At 38.3% G+C, this 13,948-nt stretch overlaps 1 protein-coding gene across 1 annotated transcript in view; it reads left to right on the top strand.

Moving 5' to 3' along the window:
- Window positions 1-13,740, top strand: part of vstm2a (V-set and transmembrane domain containing 2A) — an 86,662-nt gene extending 72,922 nt beyond the window's left edge. The window contains exons 4-5 of the mRNA XM_056240478.1: window positions 784-1,117; window positions 12,762-13,740. Coding sequence (XP_056096453.1) covers window positions 784-1,117; window positions 12,762-12,838 — 411 coding nt within the window. The 3' untranslated portion in view covers window positions 12,839-13,740. The remainder of the gene's footprint in view (window positions 1-783; window positions 1,118-12,761) is intronic.
- The last annotated feature ends 208 nt before the right edge of the window (window positions 13,741-13,948 follow it).

Below are 13,948 nucleotides of genomic sequence, written 5' to 3'. Positions count from 1 at the left end.
ATGCCTTTAATAAAGCTGACATATGTATTTTCTCAATACAGACCATTTGTAATATTTTACCCTGTAAAGCCTGACATGAAATAACAGTCAGAATTTGTTTTGTTTAGCAGTTTATTGAACCTTTAAACAAAATAATGTTTATTGTTGAGTCTCATATTTCATACATCAGTCTTTTATGGCTCATATAGTCTGATATAGTGAGAATATGGAGGAAAGAAACACTTTTATTCAGAACTTATCCCAAACTGAGCAAAAACATGGAATTTGCTGCATATGCTGATATTTATATGGCCATAAAGATGAAATTATGAGGTAAATCACTGAAATATAACAGTATAGCAGATACTTGCATGTCAATATCTGCCAATAATATGCCTTAGTGATATAAGTTTTATGATCAAAGCTGTAGTTTTTAAAAATTTGATACTCATGAAACCTCATTTGCTTCAGTCCAGTTGAAATATAACTTACAATATGAACGTTATTCTTATGTTTACTAGACATAATCAGTGCATATTTCACAGCAGAACACTTTTAAACCTCGAGCTGAATGAGGACGTTTGTACAATTATACTAGCAGACTTTTACTGGATAAAACAACTCTAAACTATCAATGAGACGACAGAAGGACTGGAGGTTCCTCAGATCAGGCTTTATAGGCTTAAATAACTTGATCTTGGCATTTTCTGAGAAAATCTTTCTGAAAGGCATCTAAACCCAGGACACTAGCATTGATGAAGTGTGTCTGGAGCAGCACATCTATGTCCTGCGTTCTCTTCACAGACAGTCAAGGTCCAAGGCAACGACATCTCCCACAAGCTGCAGATCTCTTGGGTGAGCAAGAACGACGAGGGTTTGTACGAATGCCGAGTCACGGACGCAAACTACGGAGAGCTCAAAGAGTACAAGGCTCAAGCGTTCCTGAAAGTGAACGCCACCGCGCGCCCGCGGAACCGGGCCGTGAAGAAGAGCTCGCCGCTGCACCTGACCGATAAGAAACCCCGTAAGAACAGCTCGGGTCTGGGCCAGGACAGCGGCAACATGAGCTCAGACCAGAGATCCCAGTCCACTTCTACCTCTCAGACGGCTCACTCCCAGACACACCAGCACAGCTCAGGTGAGGGAGTCGGCGCGTCTGGCACGCTTCTGCTCAAAATACTTGCAGTTTTACATAAAAATCCATTCATATGCATTTGCATGATTTCATAATTAGCTGTGACCCTGGACCACAAAACCAGTCTCGAGTCGCACGGTATATTAGTGGCGATAGCCAACACTGTATGAGTCAAAATTGTAGATTTGTCTTTTATGCCAAAAATCATTAGAATATTAAGTAAAGATCATGTTCCATGAAGATATTTTGTAAATCTCCTACCGTAAATATATAAAACATTTATTTTTGTGAGTGGACGCAGCAAAATCGCAACATAAATGGACAATTTTAAAGGCGATTTTCACATTGTTTAAATTTTTTTGTAGTCAGATTTTCAAATAGTTGTATCTCCAAATATTGTCTTATCCAAACAAACCAAACATCAATGGAAAGCTTATTTATTCAGCTTCCGGATGATGTATCCATGTGACTGTTTTTGTGGTCCAGGGTAATAATTGTGATGCAATAGAATGAAGGCAAATATATTGCAGTGTTTAGTAAATAATGTAAAAGCTTGAGGTAAAAAAAAAAAATTGTGTGTGTGTGTTGACCACTGCGTTTAATATTATGCACTTCCCCAAAAAATATTCTGAGTGGCTGATGAAGCAAATTACATTTAGATTAGCTTTAAAACACACCAGCGCACTCTCGGGTTAGGGTTAGGGTTAGACTCCTCCAGCTCAGCCTCATTCGAGGAACGTTCCTGCGGCTGCATTTCTGCAAAACGCTAAATACAGTTTTAAAGTGAAATGTCCAGTGAGTGGCTGTTACACTCCTAAGTAAGGAGGAAAAATAAAGGAGGAATTAAGGCGTTTAGACGGTAACCAATCCGCCTGATTAGTTACTCCTCCCAACTCCGCAGCACACCTGCAGAGGGAGCATACACACAACACACACACACACAGGAAAAGCACAAAGCACAGCCGTAACAGTGGCGCTAAAAGCAGCCCAGTCTCATCCCAAGACGTCATATGACTGACGCTTTTGACCATACGTTAACATCCGACGTTTTAGGGTACCCTTTAACGGCAGTTAGATGACGCTATCTAATCCTAACCCTACCCCAGACCTAAACCTACCCGCGTCATCTAACTGACGCTAAAGGGTACCCTAAAATGTCGGATGTTGACGTATGGTCAAAAGCGTCAGTCATATGACGTCTTGGGATGAGACTGTGTTTCTAAAAGCGTGTTTAGTTTATTCCGGAACAGATAAACGTGAATATGGCAACGTTTTATCACGTTGGAGTTTGTACGCATGACTGCAGTTCTGAGTTGAAATGTCCAGTGAGTGGCGCTAAAAGATTAATACTCCATTTTAAAGTACCTTCACTAAAGCCAAAACCTCACCGATAGAGTTAACAAATGCAAATGTGACATAAAAACACAAATTTTAGCTTGTTTTTGAACTCTTGTCTTTGAGCTCTTGTATCGTGACTCGTCCTTCACAGGATTCGTTCCCGATCTCTCCGCGTCACAAGTATAATGCTGTACCAGTGAGCTATCGAGCTAGCTTAGTACATCAGTAAAACTGAACACGTGGAGCTGGCTAACTGATGAAAACTCAGACATATATATTCGTTTACAAATCATGCACTATGATAAAAAGTGTTGTGAGGTCATAACATAATTGTGCAAGGAGCCGGGTGAAAACAAGTCTTTATTAATCCATAATCTGCCCCTGTAATCATAATTGAGCGTGAAATCGAATAAAAGTGCACTCTTGTGTTTAAAATGTTTGCTGTTTTCCATAAAAACAGATTATATGCATTTGCGTGATTTCATTATTAATTGTCAATCATGATCAGTGTTTGGAAAAGTTACTTTAAAAAGTAATGCATTACAATATCGTGTTACTCCCTTAAAAAGTAACTAAATGCGTTACTTAGTTACTTTTTTTAGAAAAGTAATGCGCTACGTTACTATTGCGTTACTGTTTTTCACCTAGGCTGGGCTTGTTTTTTTATAACAAAAAAGTTATATTTTTGGGCAAATGTTTTCACACCAAAAGTGAAATGAATAAGCCTCAGACTGAAGGAGATGCAGATGTCCTGTAGAGGCTCAAACACAAGAAAGTTTAACACTTATTTTACCAATAAAAAATAAATAAAATCTAAAGTAATTTTTCCTTATGGTTTAACTGAATCATCGAAGGTCAAGCAAATACATCGGTCAATAAAGTGAGATTAAATGCATAAAAATGTATGTTTTATTTAACATATTTAGTTATTGCATGTTAGTATTCGGATTCTGCATTTCACTGATTTTACTTTGAGAAATATTAAATCTTTTTTTGTGTGCAGGTGAGATGAATAAATGCATGCTCACATTTAGTCTAGAACTACAATAACCATCATACACACACACACACACACACACCTCTGTACTTCATTTTGTCTCAACATTATTTTGAAAAAGTAACTCAGATATTGTGTTGTAAATTTTAAAAGTAATGCGTTACTTTACTAGTTACTTTAAAAGGTAATCTGATTACATAACTCAAGTTACTTGTAATGGGTTACCCAACACTGATCCTGATGCAATAGAATGAAAGCAAAGATATTGCTGTTTAGTAAATAATAGTAAAAAAACGAATGAGCTCAAAACATGTTTGTGTGTGTGTGTGTGTGTGTGTGTGTGTGATTATCCTTTTGAGTGGCTGATGTAGCAAATGACATTTAAATTAGCATTTAAAATATGTACATAATAATGAATATTGGAGCAAGTTGTTTTTTGGCAATCGTGAGGTACTTTTAATTACTTCCACATTTATGTAATTTGAATTCATACTCAATTGGCAGCCAGTTTGAAAAGCTTTACATTACATAATGGGATTGCACACTGTAAAAAAAAAAATGCCTCTCCAACATAAATATTTGTAGTGACCCGTTGCACCTAAAATTTTTAGTTGGCCCAATTTAAGTTGCGGAAACCAACTTTTTGTGTTGTGCTGACTACCCCTGCATGTAGACTGAACTTGAAATAGAATGTTGTGTCAATTAAATATTTTCTGTTGACTAAACATAGCTTGTTGGGTTCGGCCAACTAAAGTTAAGTTTTCTAAACTACATCCAATAAGTTCAGCCAACTAAAGTGGTGTTTTGAAAATCAAATTTTTAAGCCACCATTATGGTGATCAGTGTTTGCTTTAGTTGGGCCTGTGACCCTTAAACTGTTAACATTAGATTTTGTTTGGCAGTTGTATCTGACTTATAACTGCCAGATGATCAAAGAAAAAAGATTATTCTGATGGTGACATAATCATCACTTGAGAGTTTTTTAGTGATTCTATAGCAAATGATTTTCAGCATTTTCAGTATAGTCCAAAATATTTCTTAAAAGTTTTTCTGATCAAAACACTGAAAAATTATTTATTTTTTATTTATTTATTTGACACACTGACATCCACAATCAGCCTGTGAATCTCAACAATGGTGACAATAATAAAGCATGTTGCAGTGGCTGCCTCCAATCACAACTCATTAAAGGCTCCCATCATGCATTGCGATATGAATAAATTATGATGTGAATTTTCTATGTAATTTACTTTTCCTAATTGAATATTCTGCTTGTCACCATTGTTGAGATGCAAAGATTGAATCTTGAAGTCTGTGAGTGCCTATAAGAAAGATTTTTTTTAGGAACAACTTTTAAGAAATCCTTTTTATTATAGCTAAAATTCTGGATATTTATTCAGAATCACAGTTATGCTGTAACCAAAAACATAAATCAAAATCATAAAGTTCAAATGATGACTGTCATAATATAACCAACACCATCAGATCACTTTTTTCTTTGTTCATCTGGCAGTTATAACTCAGATACATCAGCCACACAAAATCTAAAGTTAATAATATAAGGGTCAAGAGCCCAACTAAAGCAAACACTGATCACCATAATGGTGGCTTAAAAATTTGATTTTCAAAACACCACTTTAGTTGGCTGAACATATTGGATGTAGTTTAGAAAACTTAACTTTAGATGGCCGAACCCAACAAGATATTTTTAGTCAACAGAAAATATTTAATTGACACAACATTCTATTTCAAGTTCAGTCTACATGCAGGGGTAATCAGCACAACACAAAAAGTTGGTTTCCGCAACTTAAATTGGGCCAACTAAAAATTTTAGGTGCAACGGGTCACTAGAAATGTTTATGTTGGAGAGGCATATTTTTTTTTACAGTGCAGTTATAATACGTGTGCATTTTAATTTCACTGTGTAGGGAAATAATGCAACCAAAACACCTGGAGTTGACAGATACATCACATGCTTGTTGTCCAAAGCGACTTGCATTTTATCAGTTTTATCAGAAACCACGACCTTGCCGTTGCTTTTGCTATGATCTACTGTTTGAGCTAAAAATCATTCAAATACGCTTTTCAAAAATTGCAATATTATGGCATAACTAATTTAATATGTAATAGAGTTGGTAATTGGTTTTATTTAAAGAAGTAGCAGAACTAGTACTGGAGGATAAACCCGTACCATACAATACATATAATTTCATTGACAGATCATATTGACCTCAAAATAACACTTGTATTCCTCTTTGAGAGTGAACTCTGTGTTTTAATACGAGATCATGTTACCACCGAGAGATTAACAGGCATTATATTAATTCCACACAGAGCTTGGGATAATATTAAAATCACAGGCAAATTGTCTGTGGCATGAAAAGATGAATCTTGTAAAACACTGGCAGATTTTTGGACCAGATCTGTCTGGATATCAAACATTAATATAGTCTACAGTCAGATCAGGTTCGTGGTGGCGTAAAAATAACTCTGCCAACAACACTGATGATAACAGAAGCTTACAAGATCAACACATGATCAAATATCAGACCCAGATCATTCAGAATTACACCGAGAATGCCTTTATATCACGATAAGATGGAGACCAGCTAACAAACATATGTTCTGAGAATGTTTAGCCAATGTTTCCATTAAAGGTGCTCTATGTAGCTTTTCTTCTAAAATGAATCTTTTTTTTATTGCCTGTGTGTGAAGGGGTTGTAATCACACATTACAATGATCCACTTGTCGGGTTCTGCTATTACCTCTGAAGGCCAATATTCATATTTCTATGTGAAGTCTCCGGGTCGGATTTACCGCGAAATCCATCGGATGTGACGTGCATGCGCTCCCGAGCCTCTCTCCTTATATACAGTCTATGCGACGGCACTGCAGCTGACGACATGGAGTCTGATAACACCCAAACACGACCTGCCTCCAGCACAACACACACTCCAACACAACACACACTCCAGCACAACACACACTCCAACACTAACTCCACATAAATATAAAAACAAAAAAAAGTTTTATCTGCTGAAGCTCGTCAGGCCAAACGTGATTCTGATCGACTCAGGACGAAAGCACGGATCAACATCGGCAGAGCTTTTGAATTAGTAAACTCTAATGAAATAGCAAGGTAAATACATGAGACATGAAATGAATACAAAAGACTGTTCCAGGATAACAAAAAGTAGGTGCTTTAGGATGTAACGTATTGTATGTACTAGATCTACTGTCTAACGTCACTCACCCCATTACTATAATATTGTTTATAATACACATTTCCAGACATGTTCAGCACAGTAATGTTACTTCCTACGATCTTACTGTTACACTGAAATTGTTCAGTCTAGTTAACTAACCGTTTTCGTTATCATATTATACATTCACCTATGTTGACACTGCTGATTGTGAAAGATAGACGAATAGTTAGTGAAATGCCTTATGCTAGATAACACCACATGTCGACTAAATGCTGTCAATGTAACGTTATCATGGTACGAGCATGGAGCATTAGTTCAACGTTAAGCTGATAAAAGTAGCCTATTATTGTAACGTTACATGAGTTTCCAGCATGTTGTGTGATGCTTTCGCCGTTGCGTTGAAAGTCTCCGTGTGGCCGGTAGTGAATGCTCGCTCTTGAGATCGAGCACGCGCACGAGCCCTCTTGTTGCAATCTGAAACATCACCGCTAGAGGCCGCTAAAAAGTACATAGAGCACCTTTAAGTTATGAAAATGTTGTTTCTGAATGTTTAAAAAGTTTTTTTTTCTTTTTTTCTTGGTTAAACAAAAGTTAAAGGAACATTGCATTTTATAATTCTTCAAACATGTATGCTTTTGAATGTTCTCTGAACGTCCTGAAACAAGTAGAAAACATGTTAGATGAAAAAACGCTCCATGAACGATGTATAAATGATGTTTGTGCTAACGTTTCGAGAGCGCTATTAAAGACCGGGTCACTGTGAAGGAGATGCTGATTTCTCAGGAAACCTGAGGATGCACATGTGACACATCTAATTATAACCTGTTACGAGCACGCGTGACGATGACATCACTGTCTGAGGCGGTCGAGTTCACTGACGTGTTATTACACACATTATGTCACGGATTGGTGTAGAAAAGGAAAGTGAGAACTCAATAGCAGAGAATGAAGGTTTAATAGAAATAGAAAATAAATCCAGGTACAAACTGAAAACAAAAGCAGGCAAACAGATGATCAGGTCTAAAGGCAGGAACACTAGGAAACATAACGAATCAGCACAGGACTGCAAACACAGGGAGACTGAGGCCCCGTTTACACGAGAACGATTCCGGGTGAAAACGTAATAATATTTTATCGGATGTGCCTTTCGTTTACACGGCAACGGCGTTTTGGGGGCTTAAAAATGCAAAAAAAGTGAAACCACCCTCCAGAGTGGAAATCTTAAAAAGGCTCCACCGTTGCGTTCCCGTCTAAACGGTAAAAACGCAAATCTGCTCACGGTGGCTCTCGTCGCGTACGCGTTTACGTCACAGGCATGCGCTAGTACAGGAAAATAACAACCAACATGTCGGATTATTTCCATACGTCGGACCTTCAAGTTGCCCTAGCAGCTCTGAAAAACATACAAGAGTCTTTTCAGCAGTTGTACAAAATATTCTAAGATATTGGTGTTGTTGTGTGGCAGTGCTCCACATTGCCACCTAGCCGCCTGGAGTGCACACTACATCGAATTTCACACACTTTTTCGTCACCATATGCACGCGGATTTCCCAACCATAACGCTCGTCTAAACGCAGAATAAAAAGTGATAACGCAACGCCACTTTTGCGTTTTCTCTTCAGATCGTTTCCGTGTAAACATAGCCTAAATAGGGACACAAACAAGGAGGGTAACGAACAGGGCAGGAGGGCAAGATTAACAATTATCAGGTAACGAGATGGAGGGGCTGACAATTGACAGGCACATGGCACCAAGAATACAAGAAGCCATGTGCTCACAATAGACCAGACAAACACAATCACATGACAAACCGGGAGTGTCACAGCTCTGTCACTGACCCCAGAGAAAACCCAGACAAGGGTGACAGAACTGTGACACATTATTCACAGATGCTCATCCACTAGGGCTGGGGTAAACGATTATTAATTAAACGATTAGTCGGGCGATTGGTCGACTAATCTAACGACTAATTGGACGATTATTTTTCTGTTGCTCGATTAATAAAAACCATAATGTATCTCAATTAAATACCTATTTAATAAACACTTCATATAACAACAGTAATATTTCATTAAACAACAGTTTTGCACAGCAAAAAAATCTTCTGCTTTACACAAAATAAAATAAAATAATTTTACTGTTATACAAAATGAAAGGCCCTTAAGAGAGTTTACCCGCACTTCATTGAATTTCTTCACTTTGACATTCAGAGCACTGGGCAGAAATCACATCGCGTCAACACCCGCCGCGGGCCTTCACGATGCTTTGTTTTAATTAAACAGTCCACGATGGCATTTAAATTAAATCAATCCGCACCAGTCTGCGAAGGGAGACGCCCAGATGGAGGTAGCTGCCATAGCTGTGAGGTCCGCGAGAAGGGCCCGGCGCTCGTCCAGAGTCGCCGTCGCGCACCGCAGCGCCTCCCCCCCGAAGAGCCCGCCTCGGCGCCGGCGCAACCGGGGACCCGGCCCCCCGAGGGAGACCGCCGGACGACACCAAGTGACACGACGTGTGTGTGGCGAGCTGTACCTCCGGGAACGGTGCAAAACAAAACAAAATTTGCATCAACGCAAAAATATGATGTCGACGTAATTTTGACGTTGAAACGTCGCCGTTTTTTTATAAATTTGTATAAATTTATATTTAAAAAAAATTATAATTTTTTTAATACATTTTTTAAATTATAAAAGGATAAACTTTTCTCTCTTGTAGTCACTGAACACCTTACCTTACCTTGAGGTAGGATGATATAAGTGTTGATTTCTAATGAAAGCTACCATGGATCGGATGCTATCACACATTTTCCAACACTAGAGATGTGTACCTTCATGAAAATCAAAAAGACATTTAATCCCTCAAAATGGTACCGGTAGCCCAAATTTGGGGTCCCGTCTCATGGCCTAATGGAGTAGAGTGGAAAAATGAACAAAAACTGAAATAATAATGATAATAATAAAATTATGAAATACATGCATAAGCATAAAGTAAGTATATATACTGTACTGTAAACTATAAACTAATCATGTTAGGTTACACTTTATTTTAAGGTGCCATTGTTACAGTGTAATTAATATTTAAGTACTGAGTAATATTAGGCAACTACATGTACTACTATGAGGTTAGGGTTTGGTTGAGGGTTATTTGCATGTAATTATGCATAATTTACTGTTATTACTAGTAGCATATGGAACAAGGACACTGTAAAATAAAAAGTTACCTCATGTAATTATCCAAGTTTTCTCTTACATCATGTTAGACTAATGCAATTGAGTAACCTTGGTGTATTTCTTTAATATGCTATTCAATAAATTCCTCACACTAATTCAACACCGTGTGTGGCCGATTCAATTCAATGTTCAGCTCATTATTTGAATAGGACCAAATTCTGAATTACAGCCAAACCTCCTGAACCATCAGAAATATGAGAGAATATCTCTGAGCGTTTGAGCCGAAGAGAGAGAAAGATGGAGAACAAGAACGAAGCCAGCTCTGATCTCTCATCAGGCAACTCTCCACCATCAAGATGATCTCAAATCCATTACACGAAGGTTCTTCGATCACGTCATTTGTACAGCGTGTAGAATCAAGGTTAGATTATATATTAACGGCTACATATTGTACCTTTACACGTCTAACACAAGTACTTTGAACTCTGTTAACCTTCGAGGACCTTCACTACCACAGCATCAGCGCGCTGTAATTATAGATGATGACATTCTGGCGAGAACACACTCTTCCTTACAGCTAATCAGACTCGACTGGTAATGAACGTATAGATGCCGTGCATAATCGACGGTGCGTTGCAGCCCAGGGTAAAGCAGCCCGGCAGGAGGGATTAATTATTCCCCGCGAGCGGAAGAAGGAAGGAAGCTTCGGTCCGATGCGATTGCTTGTTTCAGGATCGTTCCCGTTCGGCTTGATCACCCCGGGGCAAATGAGATCTGGCAGAGAAGAGTAGCGGGTCACGGGGGGTTCCTCCTCTATTTCAGGGAATGAGATCCCTGAGGAACATTGCCCTGCTTGTTCTGACGGAAAAATCCCTTAAATGTCACCGTGATTTAGTGAATATTTCATTTTCCATTTCCTTTTTGTTGCCTTGTTTTCGGGGGTTTTACGGCCAGCATGCATCCTTGAGCTTCCCTTGTTCTTCTCTGTAGTCGAGGCTGGAATGCAATACGTTGAGAGTGGAATCAGATCACATTTGCTTTGAAGTCTTCAGGCCTTCATCCCACCTCATTTCACTGTTCAAAGGAGGTCTAGAGAAAAATAGGAGAAAAACAAGGAGAAATGCAGTTCAAAAATTCAGGCTTATTTATAGTTCAGTGCGAGAAATGGAAGATGATCAAACCTGCTAATAATAGGCTGGATTTTTTACATCATTTACAAATGTGGTTTTATTCATATCAAAAATTTAACTTTATTTCATATTGGTGAATCAATTACCAAATCTTATACCAACAAAATTCATTTGAATGGGTTAAACCCAAAAAATAAAGATAGGTTGCAGGTCGCACTTTTTTACACATCCTTGCACCACTAAAAAACAACATTTTATAAAATTAAACCTTTGTTCATTTCTAGACTTGCCTCCGACACATACCTGTAGTCATTCTTTCTCCGTAGCGCATCTGTCAGCACATAGGTGTTTTAAAAATACTCTGAAAAGCCTTTAGAAAAGTGCAGGAAGGCTGTGCGCATTAATCCCTTTTCATGGTGTAATGGCAGTTTCAGCTTGATTTATGTGGGGAGCTTTCAGCACAAGGCTTCTGTGAATAGGTAGATGCAGACCTATAAAACCAGAGCATTTTCTCCACGGCACAGAGTGGCTTAGAGTTGTTTTGATTGCACTTTGTCAAAAAAATGTTAATATTAAAAAGAGGTGCACATTATACGGAGGACGAGGAGCCCATCTTTGCGGTTTGTCATAGGGCTGGGTGAACTCCTTGCTTTGGGGGGAGAGCTGTATCACATTTACATACTGTTAATAAATGCTGTCAGACGTGCAGAATGAATGCAATAGCTCACATAATGAGGGCCAAAATAACCCATGAACCTGGAAAAGTGCAGGTACTCTAATGAAACACCTTGTCAAAAACTCCAAAATAGTCCAAACACATCAGCGTTTATGTAACACAGATGAATGTGCACTCCTCTGCTAATGCACATTATATTCATACAGAAAGTATTATGGCTAAAAACACCCATGCTCAAAACGCTCAAAGTCGTGTCTTTCATAGATGGCGCCGTATAAAACTCCTTGTTGCTCTGTGCTAGTGTTATTTGAGATGCTATTATAGTTTTTTTTTTTTTCATATTTTGAATTTAGAAGTTTTTATACAAATTCAAGTTGTAGTGATTTAGGTGTGTTTTTTGCCATTTTTAGTAGCATATGTCTAAATAGCTTTTATACTTTTTATTACAGTTTTAGCTTTAGTTGTTTTAGAAGGCAACTAGATGAAAAAAAGTTTAAGTTTCTTATATTTTGTTTTATTTCAGTGAAAGTTTTTCAAATGTTAACTTTCACGTAGTGTGTAATATCACTGTTTGTGAATTGCAAAGTTTTAAAGGTCAAAGTGCGCAACAAATAAGTTATTGTCTCCTAAACAAAAGAAGCGATTCTTAACTGAGTCGTCAGCAATTACAGTCTTACTTCCTGTTAGATACCCATGTAACAATTTGCATAATGCCAGCCGCTGGTGTTGATTGGCTGAGCAGCGTCTCTTTGCCCCGCCCTCAAACACTGTAGTTTATCTGAGACTGGAAGAGTTTGGTTTGTGTTGTTCATGTCGAGAAGATCGACCAATCACAACAGACTGGGCCGTCTGACCAATCAGAGCAGAGCAGCTCTCAGAGAGGCGGGGTTTAGAGAGACTGAATCTTCAAACTAACCGTTTCAGACACTGTGAGAAAAGAGCTGATGTTACAATGGATATTGTGAGAAAATTAAAATGCTTTTTGACCTTGGATGCATGTAAACTTATTGTAGGAGACTCCCCCAAAAAATTAGATTTTTAAAATAGCATAATTGTATGCACTTTAATGTTTATCTTATTTCAAGTAAAAAAAAAAAAATGAATGGTTCAATGTCCTTTCGTTTCCCCCACAGGTACGAGGATAGCCACAAGTAATGGACTTGCTCTTCTTCTCCTCACGTCTGGCCTCCTGAGGGAAGCGTGGCTATAGTTTCAAGACAGTGACTCTTTTTCCCAGAATCACTCTTATTTCAGAGCCAAGAGAAAATTGCCTGCTATTTGGACGGAGCGTCCCGACCCTTACTTCAAACCACTGCACCCAATGTAGTCTAATGATCATCACCAGAAGCACTTTTCTTTAAAAAGCCTATAGGAGAAGGAAACTGCCATAGTGGACACGTGCTTCACGCTCCAAATCAAACAGAAGACACACACACACACACACACACTCACACACACACACACACACACACAGACACGGACTCTTATGGGATCTTGCGCCCCATATATATTTTTGGTTGGTTTTTGTTTACCTTTTATCTCCAGCTGTGAATTTAATACATTGCTCTGAAGAGTCTATATTTGTGTAACATATGAATATATGAACAGATATACAGTGCATATATATATATAGTATTTGATTTCAAATTCCCTCGACTCTGTACAGCTGCCATTCATTCATATGCAAAAACAGCCTTGAAAACAAAGTAACGGCTCCACGGCTTTCGTACATGTTGTGTTCTGGATCGCTGTTGATGTGGTAAATCACCGTGTTTACGCTTGCGTTGAGCTTCATTAATGCAGATGTTCTTGCTTAAATATGTGCTTTTGATTTATTTTTGGCATAATAAATGTGAGTATATTCCTTTCGCCCCTCCGTCCTGTTAGTAGTGTTGTAAACTCACATGCCCTTCCATGTTCAGTTAGCATGTAGCATGTGAGCGTTGTAGTCTATGGCTGGAAACTAAATCACACACAATATTGTCATTTAAAAGCATCGTTTCAGTGTAGGTGGGTTGAGAATTATTGTTTGTTTGGCTCTTCTTACTTTTGTTGGAGAGTTGAGGGTCGGACAAATTGATTGAAATAAATGTTCTGAGCTTTCAACCTTCAGATCACTAAAGGTGGTCCATGACCTTCAGTGCTATTGAATGTTGTGATTGTGTCCTCTAAACATCTCAAGTATGATTCACCTCTGTTTAAGTGTTGAAGATGATTGCTTTTCACCTCTTGAAGCAACTGTCATTTCCGCAGTGTGTTTACCATCTTCAAAATCACGTATCATGGATTTCCACTAAAGCGGACAAAATCAATAGCTGTT

The sequence above is a fragment of the Rhinichthys klamathensis genome, unplaced genomic scaffold, assembly GCF_029890125.1.
Source record: "Rhinichthys klamathensis goyatoka isolate OS25496 unplaced genomic scaffold, OSU_Roscu_1.1 h1tg000600l_1, whole genome shotgun sequence".
Taxonomy (NCBI): domain Eukaryota; kingdom Metazoa; phylum Chordata; class Actinopteri; order Cypriniformes; family Leuciscidae; genus Rhinichthys; species Rhinichthys klamathensis.
This window is presented reverse-complemented; position numbering and strand designations above follow the sequence as displayed.